We start from the raw sequence: 27,701 nt of genomic DNA, 5'->3' as shown, positions 1-27,701 counted from the left end.
TAAAACAACACCTCTTCGACAAAGCGCGATTTTTTTTAATCAAAAGAATAAACCCTGCGATAGTTGACTGAAGCGAGAAAGAGGTAGAAACTTGCACTCGCCGTTCCCTATCATTTGAAAGCTTTATAGGCAAAACAAAATTCGTGGGATAACTTCTTTTCCATTAACACCACGACTGTATGAAACATTCCAAACAACAGGAAAAGAAATACCTTAAAGAATACGAACACTTTGAAATGTTATTCGAGCGATGAACCGGCGCGAGGGTTTTTAAGGCGATAAAGGCCAAAGTCATTGTTTTACCAAAACCTGATTTTAATTTTAAACTGAAGCTAGTATCAAACGACGATTTGTAAAAAAGGTTTGAACTTTTCTGCACCTTAGCGTTAGAGGAAACCCAGATAAGACACGACTTACCTCCTCTTCTTTATCGGATCCTTTCTAGGTCGCTTCTCTTTGTTGATGACCTCTTAGTCTGTTTTCAGGAGCGTTTTTGTATTTCCTCCTGGCGTTACTCTTCGCTAGATATTCGCCTTTTTACTCATGTCTTTTCTTGTTCTCTTTCACGTTCCTTTCGCCGTATTCTGCCTATTTTGTGTCCTCTCTAATTTTCTTACGCGTTTTTCTCGACTCGCTTTCCGTCGTTTACTTCTTGTTTCTTTTTTTTTGGTCGCTCAGTCTCTTTCTTTTCATCTTATTTCCACTCAAAACCCTCTCTCCACAAACTTGAATTATAACAATTTCCTCCCGTTGACAAAGCTCTAGCTCTGCCAGTATTGTTGCTTTCCGAGTTGATTAAAAATTGCAAAATACTGAGAATTACTATTTGACTACAACCTTACCAGTTTGATTTCCCGCTAAAAAAGCGGGTTGCAAATTATTTTCTTACCCGGCTTTATATCTGATAACCCACGTGAAGCCCTCGTGCAATGCGTAACCGTGTACCCGCAGTACGCTACACTAAAGCTCGACGCTTGAGTATGCGCACTTTATCGTCATCTGCCGGTGTCTCCTGGCGCACACTAATGGGGTATCCAAGTTACGCCGCAATTACGCCTGCGCATTACCTTCTCCCTCGCCCTTCCATTACGTAATGGCTACGATAGTGCCCATGGTAAAGTTGGCTGCGCATGCTAAAAGTAGCACCTTGTACGGTCAGTCGTACGGTCGTACGTCAAAATTTTTTTTCAGCTTGATCTTGAGTTTTTTCGGGTTGATGTTTTCTATTTCGCATAATTATGGGGCTACGCTTCGCGCGCTGCAAGCTCCGCTAATATATTAAAGAAGGCTCCTTGATTGGTTACCTATCTGGACTTCACCCTCTATGTGTGACATATGTGATAACGTGCAGGTTGTTTACAAGGAATTAACACGCAATTGGGTTAAGTCCAAAGTAGCTAAAACCGAATTATATTTGTAGAAAAAGTCAAAACACGGGAGTATTGCGAATTGGTTCCATTTGAATTTTTTTTTCAATGGGGTTGGACGATGCGGTTAGAGTAGGTGAATACAGGTTGTTCACAAGGAAATAACACGTGATGAAGTGAAGTCTATCGTGGAATCTGGGAGAGACTGGGACGGATCTAACTTGTAAATTCCAGAACTTGGTTGATGGAAAATGTGAATTTTAGCATCATTTTATAAGATCCCAGGGAAAGATGCCTATTCACAAAGTTCTTCTAGTTTGTTATCATCGCTAAAATATGTTAAAAATTAATGGTGCATTCTCATAGGTGCGCAGCGGTTTGGAGAGCAAAAGGAAGGGAGTAATTAGAAACACTCGATCAGGTCTAAACCTTTTTTCCTTACTCTGGCCACTTCCGGCATACTTTACGGCAGAAACAGACTATAAATGAGTCATTCATTTGTTAAATATTTTCTTCAGAAAGTATTTTTTATATTACATCACGTAATATAAAAACTGCTCTTTGAATACCGCAGCAAGACAAATCAGAGATAAAGAAAAAAAAGACAACAGGCCATTTGAATTACAAACTGAACATGCCGCCTTGATCGTAACTGTACTAGAACTAAACAAAGTCATAGATAATAGAGGGAGCGAAAAGCAACAACCGTGGGATACGTGAGAGACTAGCTAGAATTAAAGACGCCTCTTTCATCTATTTCAATTATGATCGTATTTTAAGGATTGACGTAGTTGCCACTCATAATTACTTAATGGTAGCTTGGGAGGCAATTCGAAAAATATGTAAAAGGTACTTAAATAGTTATCTTACTAGTAATTATTCAAAACTTAAATGTCTACGGTCACCTCAAAAATGCGAGTTTCAATACAAGTCTTCACCCACGCAACACCCTTGGAATTGCAGTGGCAAGTGAAAAAACTGACTCGCTTATCAAACCGTAACCAATTACCACACTAGCTATTTAACTGTCAATCCACGATGGTACATGACGTCTATGATATTTCACATGGGATAGATTGACTTTTTTGCCAGTGAAAAAAAGCTTAACGAACTTAGTACATTAAGTAAGTGCGATTTTTGTGTGAGTTTGTCAATTCTAACTGAGACCATGACTAACAATATTTTTGTCGCCGATCTGCATAAATCAGAAATTCCACGACCGGGCGGCGTGACTTAATAGTCAAAGTATCTAGTTGAACCCCATCATATGTCAGTAAGCATATAATCGCATATCAAGACGATTTTTCACGGAATGGAGTCGGTTTTGATACGGAAAATGTTTTCACGCACGTCCTAGAAATAAGAGTACAAAACCTGAGGCAGATTTGGTGATGACGCATAAAAGCTGCAAAATAACCAAAAATATTACAAACGAAAGACAAACGGCAAAGAGGAAAGAATGAGACAAAGAGAGATTACCTATGAGGAAGCAAGCATACATCTCAAATCTCTGACAATCTAATTATCAATGTCCAAATATTTTGAAGCTACTGTCAAAGAAAAAGCATACATATAATTTTTGGTTCCGGCTTATGACTTTGAATAGTCTCGTTCTTCAAAATGTCGCCTTAGAATAACGGCAATTGGTTTCACCGCTATAAGCTGAAACCAAAAATTAAAGAGACGTGTCATAATTATCCGGGATCAAGAGGATGCTTTTTCCAGTGCGTTTTTTCATATTTTTTCATACTCGAAGTGTCGACTCTGGGCCGAATAACTCGGCGTGAAATTTGAAATAGACGGCAATGGCTTCAATGACAATTATAGTCTGCTTCGGTGGAGGGGTAAGTAATTAGTCGTTGTCAACAACAACTAATTGCTTACCGGATGGCAGAGGATAAATTTTATTTCAATATAGAGCGGAAGGAATAAAACTCTACGAAATATCAGACATTCAGAACTCAGTCACGTTCGCGATATTTTGGCCCAAAATGAAAACAAAAGTCAAGATACAACAACTCAGTCAAAGTTCATGCATTTTCACGCTACTCGCTCGCTTAACTATGTATGTTTTCAATCCATTCCTTGTCTTTTCCTTTTTCGTGTTTTGTCTCTTGAACTAAACCTTAAAACTTCTTCTGCGACTTCATCGAGCCCAAAATTAAGCTTTTCGAATTATTCCGTGTCTTTTATGACATTCACAATCTTTTGCGCTGTTGTCATTCTAGCTTATCGAGAAACCTGCGACGTAATCAACATGAAAAATCCCAAACATTCGTTTTGAAGAGCCAAAAGTATCTTTTAGAGTTCGGTTCTTCTATCTAATTTGGCCCTACTTCTATTTCAACTCATTGTATATCCATTGCGCTTCAGTAATTTTCGTTCTTCGTCGGAAGAAGCGTTGGCCGTGAGCTATGTAAGACCTGGCTTCAACAAATAATTCAGCTCGTTACACATGAATTGACGAGCCGTTTGCATTCAGTGAGCGTCCAGTTTAAGTGCTGTTAAAGAATTATCGTACATTACTCATCGGCTGGTTATGGCATTTTAAACCATTCGGATTTCTTCGGGAAGTTGAAACCTTCTTTAAACTTCTGCAGCTATGTGATTGTCTGATTTAAAAAAAAAGGCATTTGAAAAACCAAGGTCCTCTATGGACTGATTTTGTGTTGCCACACCGGAAAATACCGAGGCTGATCAATATAGCCCTTGACGCCCTATCGACCTCACTCGCTTTGTGTTAGACAATTACGACTGCTACAGCGTGCGAGACACAAGTGTGTAATTGTTTTATGTCATCTCATTCATGACCTCTAACGTAACAGACTTCGAGAGGTATCCAATTTCATCGGTGTCAATGTTGAGTATAAATTTACGTTTTCTGGCATCTAAAATTTTCTTTTGAACCTCGGTGGAACTTAAATGAAAATCAAAAAACGCCACTAGGCGCGGGTCTTTGACTGGATGTTTGGCAGTAATAAACAACAAAGGACTGCCTTTTCAATTTCTGCTCCCGTGTCCCGCCCTTTTATAGATCCCGCTTCCCGCGCTTCCCGCTCCTCCCGGGCTCCCGCTCCCCTGTCCTCGTTCGTTTCGCTTATTTGTGGAATGAAGAAATAAATTATCATAAGTTTAGGTGACACTCACTCCAAGGCACTAAGTCTGGTTTGTACTTGATGTTTTATTTGTATGTATATATTCTGACTTAAATTCAATCCTCCAAAAAATACATTGAACGAAACACTCAGGGAATTCACAAACTTAGTCAAGCGGGCCATTGTCTTAAATAATTAACAACTGTCAGAAAACAAAAAGAATTTTAAAGCTTTTTAATCTTTTCTCTATTCATGTAACATCGCCTGTCTTTTACATTTGTGGAATAAACATATAAGTTCTTATCAGTACAGTTATGATCAACTCCGAGATACATCGCTTGATTAGTGCTTGAGATGTATTTATATGTAAAGGTATTTGTCAATATATCTTTCTCCTCTTTAAACAAGAACTCATTGCTGGTTGATACGTTGCACGCTGACTGATCCTACAAAACAACAAATTTATCAATTAAGTAATGAGCAAGTAAACAAACTAACAAGCAAACAAGGTTTTCCCTCATATCAAAGTGCATGGCTTTGTTATTGACAAACAAGAGCTTATGTTTGTGAAATATTCCGTCAAATTGTTTTTCCAGTTTCATTTATTTGCAGTTGTTTCTGATCTTGAGCCACAACCTTTCTGTCATCAGCACCATCATTATCTTCATCATATAGCTGTGGTCGTTATCGTCATTTTCGTCCCAATTGTTTCAATATTATTTTATAATCATCATTTCCATTATTTGATTTGCTTTTGAGTAGTCAAGCAAAGAAATAATAAAGAAGCAGGAACTTGCACATTTGTAGTGAATCTCAACGATCAACTAAGTTGGTTTTCCTTTCTATTTTATGTTAGCACACTAAACTCACCTCAAAAACTACGTTCGTCTCATTGATGACTTTCAACGAGTATGTGATGAGTCCGACTCTTTTTTGAATGCACTTCTTACCATTCCACTTCACGATGTCAAATCCTGCAAGAAAATAGACGAATTTATTGGAGAATGAAACGATCGATTATCTGATAACTATTATCATCGTTGGACCAGCCATTCGCTGAGAAGGACAATTTTGCTTCTTTTTTTTTAAGGTACTGCTTTGCAGTCGCAAAAGCGATTGCTGAGAATGTTTCCTTAATGAGTTTTTTGACAATAATTTGGCAGTATTACAATTGAAATCTGAAAGATCTCAAACTTACTGCTAAATCCAAACGATCTAGTCTGAAAGGACTGGATGTTAAGGAGACAAAACTTTAAACCTATCCCCACACTCTTTCCACATCGATTACTTTTCGGGCGTCGAAAAACAAAACTCCCTGAACAATGGGATATCAAGAATCAACGGCGAATATATATATCTTTTAACTAGTCTATATGAACAGTTCTTATAATTCTTTGATTCTCACTTGTGTTTTGGTCCAAGTCGGTTCTGCCATTGCAGTAAACCTTACACTGCTTCTTTCCGTTTACAATTTGACACATGTCTGTATAAATCTTTATCAGATTTCCTCCACTACACGTTTTCGCTCTCCTATAATACGAAGCAATGGTCCTCTCCAGTCGAGTTTTTCTTGATTGTGCTTTCTCGCATAACAGCACAATTGCAAGTGCAATCTAGAAAGAAATTAAAGACTGTTGGTTAGGGAGCAGATATGTATCTTCAGTGAAAACAAATAATTCATTGCGTATTGGGGAGCACGTTTTTTCGACTGCATGACTTTGACGATTGACTTTAATGATCACCTATTGTTTAGCTTGAGACAGGATTCAGAGACATTTCTTTCATTTAGCTAATTAAGACTATCATTAAGCTTGATCTATTTTTTCATTATGGGGGTTGTTTCCCACCCTGGTGTCGCCCTTTCTGATTACGATGTTTTTTTCACACTATAGCATTAATAATGTAACTGACTGAGGACTGAGTAGGACTGAGCAGAGTCCAATTCAGTCTGTAATCATACACGTGACTATAAATCGGAAACCTGCGAGGTGGAGTGTGATTTTTCAAGCAAGAGTATGATTACAGACCCAATTAGACGACACAAAGTCCTATTAGCAATCAACTATGACCCTTACAAATTCCGTAGGAAAACTTCAGAAAATATTAGCAATCAACTATGACCATTAAAAATTCCGTAGGAAAACTTCAGAAAATATTAGCAATCAACTATGACCTTTACTAATTCCGTAGGTAAACTTCAGAAAATATTAGCAATCAACTATGACCTATACAAATTCCGTAGGAAAACTTCAGAAAATATCTACAATAGAGAAATTGTCTAAAATAAAAAATCTTCCATTTTGGAAATTCCAAGTTTTGTTGGTTAAGTGATTGTTTCGATGGGTATTGAAATCAATTCTGTGATTGGTGGGTAGACTTTCAGCCAACTGTCCGATTACACCTTCCGATTAAAACTCCACAGAATATGTAGGGGAAAAATGCAGCTTAAGCACCGATCACATTTGAGGAAATTGCAATGGTTATGATTAATGGGAAACTGATCCTTTCTTTTTTTTTCTCCTCTTTTCAGTCACTAGAGATCGGTTACGCTTCGCAAAGCGCATATTTGTTTTCATTCTTGACGTCTACTGCATTCATTGTTTGTTGTTCTAAACAACCTGTCTCATTGACCTTTTTCCTGTTAGTATGTGGGAGTTTATTAGGAATTTATAACAGCTAGGTGTTTTAATTTTCACCACATTCGTCTAAAATTACTGAATAGTTCTTCAGTAGGCCATTGGGAAATATTTATTATTGTGATAGATATTTTCCCATCTATGTTATCTTCATTCTGAAGATGAAACAATTACGATATGTTGGAATAACCTTCCGCTCAGAGTCAGTTTCCTGATTGTAAATGGCGATACAAAGATTATGCATTAACGTATTGAGGTAACATGACCGCGTTATCAACTTAATGAAATCTCTTATTTGTGCTGAGTATCGTTTTTAATTCATGATTATCTTTGAAAGGAATATGAGGTAAAAATGTAGTCAAACAAATCTTTAAAGACTTGCTTGCGCAATATTAAATCATTGTGTGAGTTTACAAACCGTATCAACCAAACACCACATAGACGAAGTTTCTAGAGAACGTGCGGTCCCTGTTGCCAATTTTGTTAAATAGCAGAACTGAAGATTGATTCCAGAGCCAAAAAGCTTCAGTATCCGTCTGCTACAATTATTTTCTGTCAAATCGATCATTAGACAATAGAATACAGATGTTGCACATTTCCGTGAAAATGGAAAAATACTTAGCAAGCCAAACCTCTTAAGCGTGAAACTAAGAAACAATGCATGGTATCGCAAACAATCAGGAAACGTGTCAGTTTACCAGTTTCAAATCATGATCAGTCAAAATCTTGTTAGGAAGCTAAAAACAAGATGTATTTCTTTAGAGGTAAAAACGAAAACGAAAAGATTTCAGATTAAGCGAACATCACGACATGACACGAAACTTATAGCTGACTAATGAGTAGTTGATCATAAACAATAAATGAAGCATTCATTTATAGAGAACGTGCGGTTCCTGATCGCAATTTTATGGAGTAAAAGAATTAAAAGTTGGGCCAAAAGCCAAAAAACTGTAATACCCGATTGACACAAACCATTCTATTCGCCAATCGAATAAGTTCCGTCAGATGATTTTTGGGGGGGATTACGTGGTTTTTAGAGCGATCAGAGAGGGATCCGTCGTCTCTAACAGAGTGTATAGGAGGACTTCAGAAAGTTGATCGCAAATGAAGGGAAAGAGGAGGTTCATAAGAAAACTAGAGAGCTTTAGGGGAATCAGGTCTATTTTATTGTGACACATCATACCCTTTAGCCCCTGAGAGTAACTAGCATCAAATGTCTCCTCAGAATGTTGCTGGTGAGTCAAACATTAAGGTCATAGAAATAAAGGCAATGATCAATATCTGAGGGTGCTCGGTTTACTGTTACTGTTTTACTGTTTTTTTCCGATTTCATGCTTTTTGCCTCCAAAAAAAGAACTTTACTTAATTAACTCATTAAATGTCATAATTTATCACTAATGACAAAAAAATTCTTCAACATGCGTAGGAGCCAATTTTCGCACCGTGAAGGATCACGAAAAAGAAAAACTGAGATCATTAGTGATCAGAAGTCTGCATTAGCTGGCCGTAGCCGATTTCGTTCCCCATTTGTAGTCTAAGATGTTAACATGGAACGAAAGTCGCGTTTCTTGCGTGCCAAAATTGCATTAGTTGAGTGTTTCTTGTATTTATAGATTTGCAACTTGATACATTCAACCGCAACAGTGAAGGCTACATATTTGATTAACATTTTCTTTATAAGAGATCATTAGACAACAGGAGGCAGGTGTGGTAGGTTTCCATGATGATGGAAAATACTTAGCAAGCCAAATCTCTTAAGCATGAAACTAAGAAGCAATGCATAGCATTGCAAACAGTCAGGACACGTGTCAGTTACCGACTTTAAATCAAGATCAGAAATAGTCAAAATTTTTCTAGAAAGCGCAGAACAAGACGTATCTCTTTAGAGGTAAAAACGATAAAGGAAAGATTTCGGATTAGGCAAATATCATCGAATGACAATAAACCTGCTTGCTAATGCGTAGTTAATCATAAGCAGCAAATGAAGCGTTTATTTGGATTCATGTATAGGATTTAGATGTATTATTGATATCAAAAGGTGACTCTTACGGTTTTCTCAAAAAATTTTACGTAAAAATAAACAAATTGGTATGCTTTTTCATATGAATAAAAGCGGATTTGTACCTGTGGCATTGCATTTCGAAACAAGCACGTTACTTCGAGAAAACACGATCATACCAACTGTCAAGTGGTAATATCTTGATCTTTAAAGTGAAAGCGGTATCAGCTAGCCTGGTGGAGCACAACGTAACTTGGAAAACATTGAAAACTGACTTGGTTTTGAGGCCGTAGTTCGAGAAATGAAATTCAACGCACTTTTGAATATTTGTAACGGCCTTTAAGTAAAACCAAATTGTTTTAAACACGTGAGTATCCGAAAGTCATCGGAAAGATAAAGTTACGCATCACCTGATCAATTTCATTTTTAAAATGACGAAAGGTTAATTATCTTTAGAACGGTTACGATTCGCTAAAACCAGATCAAATAAAAGTGTTAAACTAGATACCTTTAAGTTTTCTTTTTTTCACGACATAGTATCAATTACAAGTCGACGATTTTCATTTTTAAATAGAACATAAAATGAAAGAAGTACTTTTAAAAATTTCCTAAGTAAACTTCTTTAACTTTTGAAACTAGGCTAAGGTTTTTTTTTTCCTTTTGGTACGGAGATGCTCCCTGAACTACAAAAAGGAATTTACCTTACATTTCAGACGCTACTTACTAGAAATGTATGTTTCACGTCCATTATACTCCACTCTATGGAATCTGGGAGAGATGTTACTCGTAAATTCCAAAACTTGGCAATGGAAATTGTTACGTGCACCATCATTTTATACGATTCCAGGGAAAGATGCCTGGTTCACGAAGTTCCTCTAGTTTGTTGTCATTGCTAAAATATGTTAAAAATTAATGGCTTTTTCCTCAAAGGTGTGCAGAATTTTGAAAAGAAAAAGGAAGGGAGTAATTGGAAACACTTGATCAGATCTCATGCTGCCCAAACCCTCTTTCTACCTGTGGCCACTTCCGGTATACCTTACAGCAGATACAGACTATAACTGATTAATTCATTTGTTTAATATTTTCATAATATTACTTACATTACGTAATACAAAAAATACCGCCACAAAACAAAAATATTAAGAAAACACATACTCACAAAGAATGGCTAATAACATTTTGAATAACAAACTGACTGCCTTATTAAATTAACTGAGCATGTTTTTGAAGTTAATAGTACTAGTTAAACAAAGTCATAGCTAATAGAGATAGTGAAAAACAACAACCATGGGATTCGTGAGAGACTAGCCAGCATTAAAGACGCCCCTTTCATCTATTTCAGTTATGATTGGATTTCAAGTATTGGCTTAATTGAATAATTACTTTATAGTTTATATTCGAAAAATATGTAAAACGCACTTGAAAAGTTATCTTACCAATAATTATTGAAAACTTAAATGTCTACGGTCACCTCAAAAATGCAAGTTTCAATACAAATCTTCACCTACGCAACACCCCTGTAAATACAGTGGGAGGTGAAAAACTGACTCTGTTATCAAACTGTAACAAATGAAAACACTGTTTTAATTGTCAATCCATGATGGCACACGACGTCTAGGATAATTCACATATTATGGTAGTGAAAAAAAGAAAAGCCGAGACCATGACCGGGAGAAAAATTTTAGCCGATCTGCATAAATCAGAAATTCCACAAACGGGCAGCCTGACTTAAGAACCCAAGTATTTAGTTGAACCGCACTGGTTTTGCTCACGAAAGATAGACGGCGAAGAGGAAAGAGAGAGACAAAGAAAGATTTGATAGGAAGAGTAAGTATGCAATGGAAATCTATGAATATATAATTATATATATGTTCAAATATTTTGAAGCTACTATCAGGGAAAAGTATTTTTAATTGAACTAAGTAAGTACGAAGCGAGTATTAGTGAACATTAGTGGCAAGTGGAGATGAAGTCATGACTTAAGACGGCATAAAAATACTTAGCCGTTAAAAATTGACACATTTTAACCGTTGCTTGTAAAAAAGGTTTATTTAAACCATATCGGAAAGAAATCAACCGTTAGCCGTGAAAAGGCCAAAATTTTATCCGTTAGTCGTAAAAATTATGACCCCTTTGACAGCAAATTGTTGTATTTCACTTAAATCAATCGGGTATAACCCGCGGACTCGAACTATCACGGCATCTTTAACCTTACTTTACCCAGGATGACATGTTGAAGTCTAGATTTTTTAATCAATAAGAACAAATTTTACCTAACTCTTTGAGGGTAAAATCAAGTTCACTTACAAAAATTTATTGTTTTAATTGAATTCTAGTTTCATTCAACAAGTGAAACTATGAGAAGGAGAACATTTTTTTTTTCGTCTCGTCACGACCGTGGGATGAAGTGAAAAGAAAAAATATGTGTAATTTCAATTTGTTAACATTTCAACTAACTTAAAGTAGCAAAATGTTTTATGAATACTAAAAATCTTAATCGCAAACAAAAAAAATGTCCTAACACGTTAAGTGAGATATGTAAAGACTGAGTGGGAGTACAGGAAGAAGAAGTATCATGATCTGGGTCCGGGTCATCACATATGGACTTTAGCACAGCGAGATCCGAGCATCATGCCCTAAAGTCAAAAATGGGGATTTGAAAAATCATAAAAAAGAAACAAAAGTTAAAGAATTTACCATGTTGCAATGTTTTATCCATGTCATGCATATGAATATCTTTCCTTGGCGTAGCTTTATAATTATAGTTTGAGCATAAATTTAATTCGATTTTTAAACTTTTCGAGTGCATGCTTCCTTTTTCCTATGCTCTCTGCTTTTCTTTTTTTCCGTTTTAATTTTTTTTCTTTCGTTATCTCTTCCTATGCTCTCTTCGATTCTTTCTTTCCGTTTTACTTTCTTTCTTTCGTTATCATTGAGTTACTGGATATTTTACAGACTTATAGCATCGCGATCCATAGTCACCGCCATAAAGCTGCCTCAGTTTTTATCCTTTTCATCTTCCAAGTCGTGTATGATTATATATACTGGCCGTTTTAAAACCGGCTCCATTCTGTGAAAATTGTCTTTAAACGTGGGAAACACGTTTACTTACCAACAAGTGCCTTCTTATGAATTCTTTAACCATTAAGTCAGGACTGCCCGTTTATTTAATTTCTGGTTACGGTCACGGTTTCGACTTACTTAATGTACTCCATTCATTTCACTGCCAAAAAAGCCAATCTATTTTATGCTATATCTCGCATAAAATACAAAACATCTTTTTTTATGAAGTTTTTTTTAAAATAAGTGTTTTTTTTTGACGAAAGATGTATTTCATAATGACAGCTATACCCCAGACGTACACACGATGAAACAAATTACGGTCCGGGACAGCAGGGGCCACTATATTGGACAATCTCTAATGTTTGAAGCTAATCAATTTACATGCTATTATCGAGTAAGAAAGAGGTGTTTATAGATTTTTGTTTCTGTTATTTTAATCTAACCTCGTAAATCACCAAAACCAGTATTTCGGGTGTCTTGTGCACATAAAAAAACTAAATGTGTTGTACTGCTTGAAGCAATCCTTTAAGATCACTTGAAGAGTGTCCCTGAGGTCTTTTTTTTTATGACTAACGTTGTCGTACATAATTTTGTTGGCCTGACTCAGAGAAATTAGGCTAAATTTATTTTCATGAACAAAGGGGTAAGTCTTTATCGAGTAAGAACAAAAGCGATTACCTTTCTGTATCAGGGGCACCTAAGGAGCACTTCAGGGACACCTTGAGATAAAGCGTAATCGATATTTGCACGTGACCCTGCCATCATTAGAAAAAATTATAAATAAATAAATATACAAAGTAAAAATCCTATTTCACGCCTAAAAAAAGAGATATCTTTTTCACTTGCAGGCTGTTTATCGGTACCTTCACTGCCGCGCATACAATCTGCCTTTTAAGGGTATTTGTACGGGAAGGTATGATTGTTTGCAAATGCTATCGCTCTTTTTTTCTTTCAATCTCACACCTGTTGTGCTAAGATGTACTTTGTAGAGCTATTTCGTGCAGCTCGCGCAGAACAAGTTCTTCTCTGTCGAAATTTTAACAGTTCTTTTCTGTGTTTAAGTTTAAGAGCGAGATATGCATTCTGAAATCGATCGTAAAATTCATCCAAAAGCTGGCTCATTTGTGCCCTGATCTCGTCTGGTTTGAGCTGAGGATCACTAGAAGGAGCTGTGGACCAAGACAAAATACAATGTTACTAAACAGAATGACGATTAAAGGAACAAAGGAGACGGACAACCATGCATTTAAAACTTCCATCCTTCAAGATGATCGTGAAAGAAAATTTGATATGTAACTAATTTTCAAAAGTTAAGAGTATACAGCGTTAAGGGATATGTCAACCGGTCATTATTTACCACCTGAGGGGGAGGGGTTTGGAAGATTTTGACTCTGTCACAACAAATTTTACCTGATCCCCTCTAAGTCTCTTTAGTATTCATATGATCTACCCTCATTGGGAAGTCAATTTTCTATAGTGGCCCTTTAATGCTATACTAAGGACGACTGATCATCCATCCGTCCCCCCCCCTCGAAATCCCTCAACCGCCCCTCCCCCTCAAATAAAGTGGTAAACTGAAAGAACTGGGAATGATAATTGTATGATTCGGAGAATAGTTAAACAGCAACACCTTTATTCAAGATGGCAACCAGCGTAAGCACTTGGTTCCAGCATGCAACGCGCAAGGTTAACATGATTGACAAAGGTAGAGATTGGCCTAACCCTGCAATGATGACAGAAATCCTGCTGAAAGCAACATGCTGCCGATGCAGCAAATATTCTCCCTGAGCCGTCTGAAACTTGACGATATTTGTGAAATTGGTTATATTGGTAATATAAGTAAAAGATACCCTCTAGTTGTTTTTCAGTTCTTTATACTGTAGCTCAAGGGTTAGGGCCTCTTTACCTTTCAGTTGACCATCTTTTTTATTATTAGCATGCTTTACATTCCTTTTCAGCCATATCTGCATTGCGTGGAAGGCGAGGCCACCTGTAGCCACTGTGATCAGACCAAAACTAACCACTTCTAAAGTTTTCTTGTAAAGAAAACTCCTTGGGTCAGAAAATTTTATTGCTTCCATGGTCGGTGTGGCTTCTGTAGAATGATCTAAAGGTTCCTTCAAGAAAAGAAAGCAAAACTTATTCAAAAGATTTCTACAGGGTAAAATCTTAGACGAAAGTACAATCTGTGGAACACCTCCATGGAGAACCATTTTCAATTCAATCAACTGCATTTCTACGTTATGGTATTCCCTACCAATGATATAATGAAGCTAATCTATTCCTTCCCTTGTTCTTTGAATCATTAACTACAAAAATGTTCTTCATTTACCAAACGTTAAATATCTTTAAGAAAACAACATGGTCAAAGTCTTAAGCACTTTGATTAGTTTTAACTAGTTTCCAAGGCAGAAACTATCTCACCTGGTCTACTTTTGGCTTCCCTAGTCTATTCTCAATAGGCATCATTTTCAAATATTCCTTGAACGCTCCGAGATAGTGCCTTGCTTCTCCAATTAATTTTATTCCATAATAAAACCTGTTTGGAACAATTTTATAAACTCTAAAGTCAGGATCGTCCAAGTCCTTCATAAAAGAGTTCACGAACATGAAGTCCATTAAAGCACCATCCAACGCTTTTGATTTAAGATCAGGTACCAAAGTATTCCTTGTGTAGTAATGCGTGCCTGAAATTTAAACAGGTTTTACTATTAAAATTTGGTAATAGTGTACTTTGATCGTTCGGGTGAGTGTAGTCCTGAGAAGGACTGTTGTCGGTAGTAGTGACTGATGTTTCGACAACCTGAGCGGAAGTCATCATCAGAGTCAAGTGAATAGTTGTTGTCGGTCGAATGTTCAAAGTCCGGTTTGTATAAACTGATTGGTAAGTTTTGCTGTGATGTTATTGGCTGTAAGACTCAAGCGGCGTAGGTCGGTCGTGATTGGTCGGTCTCGATCCATTACTTTCACCCGGACGATCAAACTACTCTATTACATGTTACCCCTGGGCTCAAACCATTTACTGTATTGAAATTCAAAAAATTAAATTCATTTACCTTTGCTTCCATTGATTCGCAGAGCATAACGATGTTCAAGGGAACCATTGATCACGCCGATCTGAAAAATGAAATGGGTTAGAAGTGAATAGTCCGAGCATAATCACATGCATTATGATTCATCAAAATGTGTTCATTGTATGTCACTGAACTCCAGAAATCGCATATCCTGTATACACAAGTATCACGGACAGTCCAGTTCGAAGTTACTTTGGGATAGTCAATAAACACCATAACGCATGTGATTATGCCCGGACTATTAGCAGGATTTCGCTCTGCATGCCTCAAGCGATACTTCTTCTGAGAATTAAAAACCAAGCAAACACCAGCCTTTGTAACCTGCCTACCTAAGTGACCTGCCAGTCTTGGTAATCTGCCAGGCATGACAACCTTCCACTCTTAGTGACCTGCCAGCCCTGGCACCCTGCCCAATTTTTCCATAAATCGAACTGGCATTGAATCGCGGGTTTCACCTATTAATTGTACTTAATATTTCGGATACCAGTCTTCACGAGGTCGCGACTCTTGCGCACTGAGATAACTAATGATCAATTGTCTTTGTGCTTGATGACAAGATAAATGTAGTATCCAGCAGTGAAGTGCTTGTAAGTTCGTTAAGACAATCAATGAAGTAACAAAACTGAATTAAATGAAGAAACGAACTAGATTTCCACTTACCGCTTTTCCCTGCTCAGGATTGGTTAACGTATTAATTGTGAAAACCGTCAGCAGTGACGATAGAGCTGATACAAATAAAGCGCTGATGACGACACCCACAAGAAAAGTGACAATGCTTATGAGCCTTCCAAGCACTGATCCTGGATGACGATCACCATACCTGTGTTATTGACAGAATTTAACACGCTTTTAATGAAGAATGATTGAGTGATTTCATAAGTTAATGGATAAATAGTTCAGTTGAAGACGAGCTAATAAATGAAGCAATGTAATAGCTAGATGCTCGGCCCATTATGTGCTTTTAGCATTTAACCAAACCTCTCAAAGCTTTATAAAAATATTTCTGCTCTATGAAATTTACTCATCTATATAAATATTGACAGCGTGAATTTAATCCTGCAATGATTTTGTCTGTACCATTCATCCAACATGAGATTGAAAATGAACTTTGATAAAAAATACATTAGACATTGAATAAGGTATATTCAGTTTCTTGCAATTTATAAGTAAGGTACTTTTGATGTTGTGAACCCGTCAAATAATATTCATCCTCCCACCCGAGTTGCGACTTATATTCTTCCTAGGTCACCAACAGTTGCTATTGACGAATTTCCTTAAACTAGGAACATGGTAATCATGCTCGAGGGATCCTTCTTTTGAAAATAATGCTGGTTTGCACAAAGAGCAGTGAAAACTGTTCAGTGCACTTTTGTGCCTGTTTGATTTTAGGGTGACATGACAAATGAAGGGACAACAATAATCTTTAAAGGGAAAATGAATACCTCTTAATTATCAGCTATGATTTCCTCTCACCTACCCGACAGTTGTCATGGAAACAAAAGACCACCAAACTCCTTCCCTCCAGCCTCGCGAAAAACGCGGCGGAAAATGTTTAGGATTCGCGTGCATCTCCTACATAGAGAATAACGTCGATGGGATAAACGGGAGGAATTTCATCTTTAATATTGGAAGTTTCAAGCTAAAATTGACGCTAATTAGAACTTTGTATTTAAAAGGCATCGGCAGCACTTCTGGTAAAATAGGGCTTTTAAATAATAAAATTCGTATTTGAGAAGGCCAAATTTACCTAAATTATATTCCTCTGTATGGTTTACTGTAACGATGTGTGAATTTTTGATGTGCCTCTGTAAGCCGGTGATGCGTCACCATTCTGATAATTTAACTTTTAAATTCCGACTAAGTAAAGTTCTTGTCGTTCTGGGAAAGTGCCGATAGTAAGTATTATGTTTCCCCTGAGTCTAACTGCAAATAATGCTGATTAGCGAGTACTGCTCACCTCCGAACAGCCGAAAGGCAAATTTGTGCATCAAAAATTTAATTACGACCATCTTTTGGTATTTCGACAAAAATAAACTAATTATTTTGGCTTCTTTGTGGTACATACTGAAACAATTATTCACCGCAGTGTCGGTGAATATCTACCACTATATACCTCCACATTGGTGATTAATTGTTAATTATGGCCATGATCATCAACCTCACGACGTAGAAATTATGTATCTTACGTTACATAGTCAATGTCATTTAAAGTGAAATGGTGCCAGGAAACACATGACTCAGAGAACGTTAGCTGAGATATATAGGTGGTGTAGGTAAATCACTTGTTGACCTCAAGGAAACCAAGAAAGAATTTTCCTCAGAATATCAATACTATGCTGATCAAGCAAATTCTCAATACTAATTCTCTTTATTGACACCATGAGAAATTTATGTCAGACAGTAAGGAGAATTAGTTGTGAGATCTTGGTAGAGGAAGGGGTTAAGGCTTCACTCACCACAGTCCAGGTTGCCAACCCAAAAGTGAGATACATGGCAAACATCACGGCAAAAGCAGGCCAGCAACCTAGGACAGAAGACTTAAGAAAAACTGCATACGTGTCTGTACTGGGCTTCCTCATTACGAGTACAAACCCTGGTACCTCCACCAGAGGTAGAAGTTTCCACCCCTCCCCAGAGGTTGGTTCTTGGGGCAATATCTTGATAGGCATATTCAGATGCATAAGTTCATCGGGTGCACTGGTCATATCTTCAAAATTGCCCTTCACCTCATTAAAAATTATTTCTGTTCTTTCATATTGATGACATGTGCCGCAAACATGATGTATCATTTCATAAACCAATTCAGGAAAAACTCCACCGGGAACTTTCTTGTTTTGTGAGTGTTGCGTAACACAAAGCTTTGGAAGTTTAACCCAGTTCACATATATCTTTTTGGGACATCGGCACGTTTCTAAGAAAAAGAAATGGAAAAAAGTTACACATTTTTCTCGTTTTTCATCGTGCTATTCTCAGATTCACTATCTAAAGCTGACGAGAGAAATCATTTGCATTTTTCACTGAGAAATTTACTTGCACATGGTGTATGTGTAAACTATTGTTTATTAAAACGTTTCACCACAAGGATATCATTTCTTCTTCGGTTACCATCCCAAATTTTTATCAGATAGCCCTGGGTGTTTATTGCACCGACCTAAACTCCTTCGCAAAGTACAGGGATATTAGTTTAAAATCATCGTAAGGTGCTTGAGCAAAGTAACGAAAAGAAACTAAATGCAGAATTTTGTAAAGGGCCAAAACACGAACAGAACTACGCATGTAAACCATAAAGGGGGCATAAGTCAAACCGTATTTATTACTTGGGTGGGACATAGTTTTCCCTAAGTTTCTAAAGTTTCTGAAGTTTTCCTAAAGGAGAGGAGGATTCGATTAAAGCAATTCTATCTAGAATTACTTTCGACTCTCAATTGAGGAACAACATTGCTGAACATTAGGTTAAATGTTTCTAACTAACCTATAAGAATTTCTTCGCTGTACGGGCCTGGGCCTATTTCGGTGACAGCTGCAATCTTTAGGCTGTAAGTTGCATATGTTTGAAATCCTTTAAGTAATGCCTTTGTTGAATATGGCAGAACGAGGAATTCCCCAGTCCATGTTTCGTTTTCTTCATGGATAGTATGTTTTACTTGAAACCTTATAGAATACCCTGTTGGGATCCCCTGCCAATAAACTGCAGGTAATGATTTCCATGTCGCGTAGAGTCTGGATGGACTGAAGAAATTGATTGCTGCAAGACCTGTTGGAGGGCTGCGGGGGACTGAGAAATTGAAACATTTGGTCAAAGATTATGAAAGAACAGCCATATGATCACAAACTAGGCACAAAATGGCGATAGACTGAACATAATAGTTTTTCCATTGTGGATGTTAATTTCAACTTTAAAAGCAAGGGTGGACAATCAGACATGGCATCAAAAAGCGGTCTTCTTTGGCAAAAAAGAAAATTCAGCTTTGTCAAAGCACACATGCCTAACTAAACATACAATCGGGTGGGGAAGTCTAAAATTATCACCACTTATCAACGTACCACTAGCGTCTTTGTTTGGAAACGTGGCATATCAACTCCGCCAACGCTCCTTTAAATCGTAATGATGGCGGTTCACTACCTGACGTCTATTTACACCTCGTCAGAAAAAAGGTGGCTAATTAGTGAGCATATAAAAGGCACTCTTATTGAAGCGATTAGATCAGCTTTGATGAAGGCACTAGACAGGAGTGTCGAAACGTTGGGTCTATTAATTGTAACTTCTCGATTACATTCATTAAATCTTTAAACCAGAGTAGCATCAAACCATGTCCAATGGTGAAATGTTTGCACAACAGTCTTACAGCAGTTTCAGTGGCGCCCAAGCTCACAGCTGAAACTTTAATAAGCGTGACAGTACACGAACCTTTCTACCTACCACTCTGTTGCGTTTTCCCAAGAGCACAAGTTGATGGCTTTCCCGCCCCTTCGTGAGTTACAATTTGAACTCTGACGCAGTATTTCGTAAAAGGCAAAAGACCTCGTAGTTCCACAAATTTGATCAATGGATTCACCGTGATATTTTGAGCTGTTTCATTCTCTGAGGTGTTGTATATTATTTGAATCTTCCTTAGTTCGCGAGGCCAGAGCCTCTGCCATTTAGTAGTCCAATTGACAAGGAGAGATGAGGAACTGATGCCATTAACTTGGATCTTACTGCCAGGCACTATGAATAGAAATAAAGAAGTTTTTGAGAAACTATTTGAGACTGTACAATATCTAATTTTTCAATCAACTTCTGCACAATAGTTAAGGGCATCGTTCACCTGTCTTCTGATGAGGGTAAAATGGATGAGGGTATTTCTGCATATAGTCAGTAGTCCAGGGGAGTTACTCCAATGATAACTTCGGTACATCGCGCGTCTGAACTTTTTGTTAGGAGACAGCCAGGGGAGCACCTCAAGTTATTATTTATTTCGCTCAAAACGTACCTGAACACGGTTTAATAGGTTGGCACACCCTCATTTCAGCGCAGTTTTGGTACCTGCACTCACGTGTGCGTGTCTGAGTTCCTTCACCACAGGTCTTGCTACATTTCGACCACGCACTCCAGATTGCTGAAAGAAAAGATGTCAGAGGTTGAAGAAATTTGGAACAGATGCAAGAATTGGACTAATGTAGCTTATTGTGAGGCATTTTTCTATTTTATTTTCAGATTTTAATCTTGTTAAATATCTCTAGTTACTTTATGCACTACACGCAATAAATATACTGACAGTCTCTATTTCCTTGCGTGGTTAGTTTCTCAAAATTACGGTTCCGGGACACAGGATTTTTTTGGTCTGTGCAAATGTTTCGTTGATCCAGTAGTGAGCTGGTTTGCAGAAAATTGCAAAAGTTGTTTTTAATTTCCCTGCTACTAGATTGGTTTCCTGTAAACAAGCAATTAATAGTTGTATTTTAGTAAAGCTTCCTCTCTGACTGGAAAAAAAAGATGCAATTTAAAGCAAAAAATGGTACGATTCGTGAATAAATCACCCCAAAATGGATGAATTACAAGAGAAAACCAAACGGCTGTTTCCTTTTTCTTAAACGTTGCAATTGAGTGGAAGTTCAAATAATCGGTGACTTATCATACATGATATATATTTGCTTGCGTCTCATTTTTCACGCTCTATTTATATGTAAAAATAGCGACACTGCCCCCTCCCCCCTAACAATTTTGCTTCATCCTATCACTCACACTCTATCGTCTTACAAGGAGAAGCTTTCACCAGCCTTACTTCTCCTTTACGAGATCCATCAACGAAATCCTGCCACTGAAACACTCTGTTATTTGAAGCTTCATCTATTATACACTTTTGCGACATCTTTCTCACGTGTTCAGAGGAAAGTGTTACATTCCATATGTTAAAGTTTGAAAGCATCCCTTGAAAAGACTGGGAGCGCGAGAGCCCGCCCCCAAGTGAATCTTGTTCTTGACCCAGCATCAAGAAGCCACTAGGTGTTATCACGTGGCCTTTCCCGAGATTTTTACCCTGATCCGTCATATTCCCATCGATGTAGAATTTCCATGATCCTGAATTTCCTTGCCAGGAAACACAGATGTGGTGCCAGAGGCCATCGTTGGCGGATACAGATATTCTTCTACAAATTTGGAAATAAGGGAGCAGTCATCATTTATCACGTGGGATAGGGTGGGGAGGGTTGGAGGATTTTGGTTCTGTCACAATAAAGTTTCCCTGAGCCCTCATAAGGCTCTCTTACATTCTTGAGACCCCCCTCCCCCTGTTGGTAGTTAAATGGCAGTCAATTTTCCATAGTCCTTCCTTTGTACTCTATTAATGATGACTGATCCTCTCTCCGTTCTCCCTGAAAACGAAGTGACCCCCGCAAACTCCTCCTCTCCCCGTGGACAAATAATGGCTTGTCTCTAACCGAAAAAAATGACTGTCAACAACAATATAAACAATGGCATTATTGCTAAAGGAAATTCTATGTAAGAAGAAAGCTGCACCTATTTTCCAGACCTATTTCATCGCGGTCACAAGGGTTATAGACCCCCTGCCTGAAGCTTACAGCTATCTTATAATGCGCCATGTGAATTAAACAAAGCCTTATGTTATATGTTATAACGTGAATCATCGTAAGACAGAAAGATATACAAGGGAAAAAACCAGCGGTTTCAGTAAAAGCCATTTGCCAGTGGACTCCCACCACCTGGCTGTAAAACCTCTTACCGCCGTCTGTTCAGGCTCTCATACTTGGGATTAACGTTACGGTCCCTTTTCCGGGCACAGCCGCCTAAAAAACACCCTCGACAGCCGATTATGAAAAGAAGTTATTGAAACCCCTGAATAGGTCCTAAAAGCTCCCCTGTTTCTTTTACAGAATTTCAAGAGCCTTTTCACAAGACGTCAAGGTGGATATCTTTATCTACACCTAAAAGATGAATGAGTCTAAAACAACGAATTAAAAAATCTTTAAAGCAAATGAATTTTGAACTGCTAACACATTTGTGAAAACGTCAGGTTAGTCAGTACAAAACCGTCCATCTATTTTGTCTGCAATTTCAACCAAGCGATGCCCTTACTCTTCAGAGGTTTTTCTTTCTAATTCATCTTAAAATTAATTATGAATACCTGAATATAGTTTAGAATTTCAAAAATGCATTTACAAGAGTATTGCTGCGGCTGAAGAAGGAGAAGAAAGTTACAACTTGTATTAAAATTAATGATTTAGTTTCACATCTTTCATGTAAGAATTGCCACCAAAATTTTGCGAGTATATACTCGAGTAGTTAAAATAGGGACAGTTTTTCTTCGACGAGCGGTTGGCTAAACAAAGGCCCGAAACAGTATGGCTTTAACTCTTCAAAAAGAAGACGATAAAGCTTAAAACCATTTTGCAATTTGTGACAAGGAGCGTTTCCGAATTGTGTTATAACTCTATGTAGCCACCGGGTTGGTGTGCTGAGCCGACCATGCACATAAGATTTAAACTCTTGACTAGTTTAGCATCTTTTTTTCAATGAATTTACGAAGCCATTTACCTGGAAAATGCTCTAATTGTCAGCAGGAACCCATTTCTGTCGTAGTCAATGACCAGCTCATTGTACTCTTGTGGCACAGCATAGCTGAGAGGAGTTCCTTGTGAATCGCTGGACTTCATCGAGAAACACACGGTGAATTTCGTCAAACTTGGCATTCCCGTTACGCTGATAAAATCACTGACTCCTTTCTTTGGAAAATATAAAGCCCTATCTAAAATAAAAGGAAAAAAAATGCGTCGAGAATCGGTTAACTGTTACATTCTAAATAGGAATATTTTTTTCGTAGGAAAAGAACTGAAAAAATGATATTTTCAATTTGTCCTGTAATTGTGATTGGGATCCCCTTCCCTCCCCCCCTCCTCTAAATTCGTCCTTTACTGGGTATGGTTAGGCAGCCTGTCGTGTGATCTAAAAGTTCAGACTAGAGTAAAAGGTCATGGATATGAAAACTGTGGCCCGTGACTCCTTTCAAGTTGTTTATCGTGTTGTTTATTGTGTTGCTGCTGTTACTTCTTTTTTTTTTTTTCTAAATTAAGTTTTTTCGTCTTCAACATGGACTTCGGAAAACAATGAGAAAACTGGGCCGTTATTTGATAAATTCAAAAATTCTGGCATGTTTACCTTTGTATCCTCCAAAGCCAAGCATAACTATGCGTTAATTCTCTATTAAGATCCAATCAAAGCTTCAGACTTTCTTAACTAACACCGGTTTCATTGAAGCTGACTTAGATATAATTTAAAGATCACTGGTCCTCGAAGACTAGAGAATGGTCGGATTGTTTTTGGGAAGTTTACGGCATTTACGTTTAACCATATGTATGGCAATGGAAAAATAGTAAAAGAACAGTAAGAATATGGAGATAGAAATAACTTAGGAGTAATTTAACAGAAAAGGAAATATTTGCCTGTAGTGATTCTTCTACAGTTGAAGCTGAAAAAGTGCCATGAAAGAGTGGCAACAGAAACAGGTTTTCCTTGCATCCTTACTATCCAAGAAAGTGATTGGCCAAAAAGGAGAAGTTTTCTGATTATCTATATCTATAATCCTCTCATCTGAGCTTCTCCTAATAACTGGCGATTTCAACATCCATGTCAACGTTGTTAGGGACCCCCACAGATTGAAACTTCTTGATTTACTGGAGATAATGAGTTTACAACAGGATGTTTTAACCTAATCGTAACACGACATTTCGAAGACTTGGTTAGGGAAACTCCTATATCAGACTATCACATTTCCGATCACTGGTCTGTTATACGCCGGTTAAACCTTGACAAGCCTAGGATAACAAAGAAAACAGTGACCTTTAGGAGGTTTAAAGGCGTGAATTTTGATGTGCTATCTGATGAAATTTCATCGTCGGACTTATGTACAAATACCCCGGACACAATGACTGATCTTGTGTCGTGCTATAATTCCACTCTTGCGTCTGTCCTGGACCGGCATGCACCACTCATTACAAAGACCATCCCAGCTAGGCCCCTAGTACCTTGATTCAACGATGATATTAAGGAGGCTAGATGACAGAGGCGCAGGGCGAAGAGGAGATGGCGGCGCATTGGTTTGGAGGTAGATTTCCTTGCATACAAAGCTATTAATAACAACACTAACAATCCGATGAATGAAGCACGTAAATTGTTTTTCAAAGATTTTTTAAAAGAAAACAGCACTGATCAGAGGAAACTGTTCTTGGCCACTGAGAGACTGCTTGGGAGAGAGAACGTGGTGGAGTATCCTCAATTTGACGACAAGATTGCTTGATTTAGCAACTTCTTTGTTTAAAAGATTGACACCATACAGACCAAACTCGACATGCTTTCGTTCCCTCCGCTCCGCACTGCTAACGAGTGCGTTTGTGATGTACCGACCATTGAGAAGTTTGACATACTCAGCCAATCTGACGTCCGAAAACTTATTGAGTCCACCCCCAAAAAGTCATGTTTACTAGATCTTATACCTACAACACTTGTTATCGGCTGCATCGATGTTTTGTTACCACGATAACTAAGATTATAAACTTATCGCTACAGACAGGTGAATTTGCTGTTCGAAGGAAATGTGCGCTAGTCCTTCCTTTGCCTCAAGAAACTTGGACTTGAAATTATTGCTGAAGAACTATCGCCCCGTAAGTAATTTGCAGTATATTTCTAAGCTTACAGAGAAGGCCGTTTTCCAACAAACGCATAGTCACATGACTATTAACTCATTTATCAAAGCGACGGCGCTAATTTGAGAAAATATGACGTGAGTTACCTGTAGGCGTGATTCATAACCAATGTTATAATAAAGTTCGGATATAACGAGCGCTGTCATTGGTTGAAAGAGCGTGCTCTATGAAAGTATAGAGCATAGAGCTGAGCTAAAGCTGTCACGCCATCTGCCAATTGTATTATGTTCGACCTTTTCCGGGACTTCTTTTCAGCTTTTTTCCGATAATTGAAAGTGAAATTTCGGAACTGAGGCGAGCCGGCAAGTAGCGACAGAAGAACCAAACAAAGGTTTGTAAACATACCAGGTGCCGTAATTTACGTTATTAAAACGTAAGCAGATACGAAAATCCTCAAAGGAAAAACAAAATAGACATTCCGAGTTTTAAAGATTTTCACGCTCAGTTAGATTGCAAGCTTACGTAGGGTAATAAAAATCAAACACAGCTAACACTCGTATAGTATATAAAGTTCAGTGTTCAAAAACAAAACAGAGCAAAACAGAAATGATGAACTATTTTAGTTTGTAAACTATCGTAGAATGTGAACTTTGAAGGTTTGACACTTTTGACAGCTTTAGTCTTGTACAGCCAATCAGATTATTTGAACCATTCTAACAGGGATTCTGATTGGCTTATTGTAGCGTGCTTTATGAGAGTATAGAGCATGCTGACGACACTGTTGTTCGCTTTGGAAATAAAGTTTGTTTTGAAAATTGAAAGTAATGCTTGGGTAATTTAACGGATTCTTTATTATAAAACAAATAGAGAAGCCTTGACTGTGCTCAAGAAGTGGGAAGAAACACTCGACTACGTCTCGTGTTTCTCCCTACACTTCTTTCGTGCTCTAGCCGCTTCCTAAGTGCTTTATAACAGAACAGAGCACAGTCAAGGCTTCTCTATTTGTTAAATAATCTCTTGGGCTTCATCATGATGTAAGGAACATCCGTAATTGAACTGGTGAGGATGGCAGCGTCATTTGTTCTAAATAGTTTTTGAATGAATTATTAATGTAGTTCTTTGTTGCTGTGGGAGAGCGCACGAAGTTTGGCGGGAAAAAATGGAAGGATCGATAAAATTCCTCTTTAAATTGATGGAAATAATGTAAAAATTAGTGATAGTGCACAGTAAGCTGCAGATATTAACATTTTTTCAGAGCGGTAAAGGTTTCCGCGACGCCCTAGATTATTTGCATATATTGGTGATTTACAGCACGATTCATTTAATAAAACATTTTATCCCGTGCAGGTGGAAGTTATATTCTCAATGTGGACCTGCTATCCTCGACATAAATATTTATTTTACTAAAGTTACTCTCTCTTCACGTGAACAATATGTTGAATATGTTAAAACCGATTCTTTTAGCCACACAGTGTGATATATTCATTTTAACTGCACGCCTAATCATTAACACGAAATTAAAAAGACTGAAAATGTTCTTAAAAATTTGGACAACGGACGGACTGTTTTTTTTATCAATGACAGCCCGGTTTGGCTTGTAGACATAACCGATGCCAAAATTCAACATGAAACTTTAGAACTCGAATCATCAACAAGGAATAGACCAGCTTTTTGTAATTATTCTTTATAACTATTCTTTACAGGATCATAAATTACATACTTAACACGCGAATTTCCAGAGCCTTCTTCAGAATTGATAGGCAAAATGGTACAGTGCCAAATAATACTCTTAAGTCTTCTATCTACTTACCCTCAAAAGAATAACGTGATGAATATGGTGCTGTTACGTTTGATCCGTTGGCACAGGTGAAAGTGTGTAAAACCTATTTTATCCAATAGGAAAGTAATACAGCGTAATAGTGAACTTAAAAAATTAGCATCAGAGTTTCAAAATATTTTACCCCAGTAAACATGAATTCACTTACCGCACAAAAGTACAGAAGCAGTTTTTGTACCATTCTTTCTTCAGTGTTGTTTCCCTTCCGTCTGTATTCAACGATCTCCTTACGATACAAATTCTCAGAGAAGTGCTCACAGTGAATTACCAGACGTATAAGATTTTGTTGTGCTTTCGGTAGGAAGTGGTTTGGAAATGCGTTGCAATTTGGTGAGGAATTGTCAATCTTGACGCTACCGCAGAAGTCCTGGCAAGCGTAACGTGTTTAACGGGAAAACACACTTTCTGGGCAAGAAAGGACGCGAAAAAAATTGTGCCCTCTCGCTGTTATCTTCTAGAGGGTGACAAATTTGTAAAACAAGGTGGTCACGTTCAAATATTTTTCTTTCATTGTAGTCTTATGAAAATTCATTAGTAAACATAGTTCCACAATTAGCGCTTGGTCACCCGATAGTCTTCACAGAAGCATTTTTTTAATTGTTTTTTTAAAATAATTATTAGAATTCGGTTGATAACATAGTTTTTCTTCCATTTTTGCTGGCCTCAGCGGATAATACATCGTACTCTCTGACTTATCGGTAAAGAGTTCGAATTTGGTTCATAAAATTTCATGACCTGTTCGCGGGTTACCGATTCTTGTTTTTCATTAGCTTGTTGTCAATGTTCGAATTTTAAGGACGACTCACTGGGAAATGACAATTTGTTCTACTCGTGAAGTCAACGTCCCGTAGTGTTTGCATCAGCTTCGTGATCAAACAAAATAAATGAAAATTAAGGTGGAACTATTAAGTAAAGTGCGAAGGCGTGATAGGAAATTAATTATTTTCTAGAACAATAATCATGCTGCTTAGTAACCGTTCCTCCCTACGAG

General features: G+C 37.6%; 2 protein-coding genes across 4 annotated transcripts; both read right to left on the bottom strand.

The window, feature by feature from the left end:
* Window positions 1–4,556: 4,556 nt before the first annotated feature.
* On the bottom strand, window positions 4,557–9,910 carry LOC113666493 (uncharacterized). 2 transcript variants are annotated; one of them, XM_027182284.2, is made up of 4 exons: window positions 9,822–9,910; window positions 5,868–6,075; window positions 5,333–5,436; window positions 4,557–4,908 (listed from the first exon to the last, which is right to left on the bottom strand). In XM_027182284.2, the coding sequence occupies exons 1-4, from the start codon at window positions 9,843–9,845 to the stop codon at window positions 4,687–4,689; spliced, it is 558 nt and encodes a 185-aa protein (XP_027038085.2). In that variant the 5' UTR covers window positions 9,846–9,910; the 3' UTR covers window positions 4,557–4,686. The 2 variants fall into 2 exon arrangements, with proteins under 2 accessions (XP_027038085.2, XP_089064842.1); XM_089208716.1 differs by lacking the exon at window positions 9,822–9,910 and adding an exon at window positions 7,517–8,022.
* Window positions 9,911–11,884: 1,974 nt separating this feature from the next.
* LOC113666491 (uncharacterized) lies at window positions 11,885–27,189 on the bottom strand. Of its 2 annotated transcripts, XM_027182282.2 has the most exons (14): window positions 26,859–27,189; window positions 26,684–26,756; window positions 22,769–22,979; window positions 20,960–21,363; window positions 20,208–20,333; window positions 19,655–19,942; window positions 18,707–19,009; window positions 17,691–18,145; window positions 16,712–16,806; window positions 15,895–16,054; window positions 15,217–15,277; window positions 14,585–14,847; window positions 14,067–14,277; window positions 11,885–13,329 (listed from the first exon to the last, which is right to left on the bottom strand). In XM_027182282.2, exons 1-14 carry the CDS (start codon window positions 26,889–26,891, stop codon window positions 13,118–13,120), a joined length of 2,895 nt encoding a protein of 964 aa, XP_027038083.2. In that variant the 5' UTR covers window positions 26,892–27,189; the 3' UTR covers window positions 11,885–13,117. The 2 variants fall into 2 exon arrangements, with proteins under 2 accessions (XP_027038083.2, XP_089064803.1); XM_089208677.1 differs by lacking the exon at window positions 26,684–26,756 and having other exon boundaries at window positions 26,859–26,992.
* Window positions 27,190–27,701: the final 512 nt, after the last annotated feature.

Source organism: Pocillopora damicornis, chromosome 6 (genome assembly GCF_964200805.1).
Source record: "Pocillopora damicornis chromosome 6, jaPocDami1.2, whole genome shotgun sequence".
NCBI lineage: Eukaryota > Metazoa > Cnidaria > Anthozoa > Scleractinia > Pocilloporidae > Pocillopora > Pocillopora damicornis.
Note: the sequence above shows the minus strand (reverse complement) of the source record. Positions and strands in the feature narration are given on the sequence as shown.

Coding starts and splice junctions, on each gene's coding strand:
- LOC113666493 (XM_089208716.1), bottom strand. CDS start 7,666: ATGATCGATTTGACAGAAAATAATTGTAGCAGACGGATACTGAAGCTT. Junction 6,076..7,516: donor TGTGGTGTTTGGTTGATACG/GTTTGTAAACTC, acceptor ATTTCTTTCTAG/ATTGCACTTGCAATTGTGCT. Junction 4,909..5,332: donor AGACGAACGTAGTTTTTGAG/GTGAGTTTAGTG, acceptor GTTGTTTTGTAG/GATCAGTCAGCGTGCAACGT.
- LOC113666491 (XM_027182282.2), bottom strand. CDS start 26,891: ATGGTACAAAAACTGCTTCTGTACTTTTGTGCG. Junction 20,334..20,959: donor TCCTTGTAAGACGATAGAGT/GTGAGTGATAGG, acceptor CTTTTCTTTCAG/CAATCTGGAGTGCGTGGTCG. Junction 15,278..15,894: donor ATCCTGAGCAGGGAAAAGCG/GTAAGTGGAAAT, acceptor TTCATTTTTCAG/ATCGGCGTGATCAATGGTTC.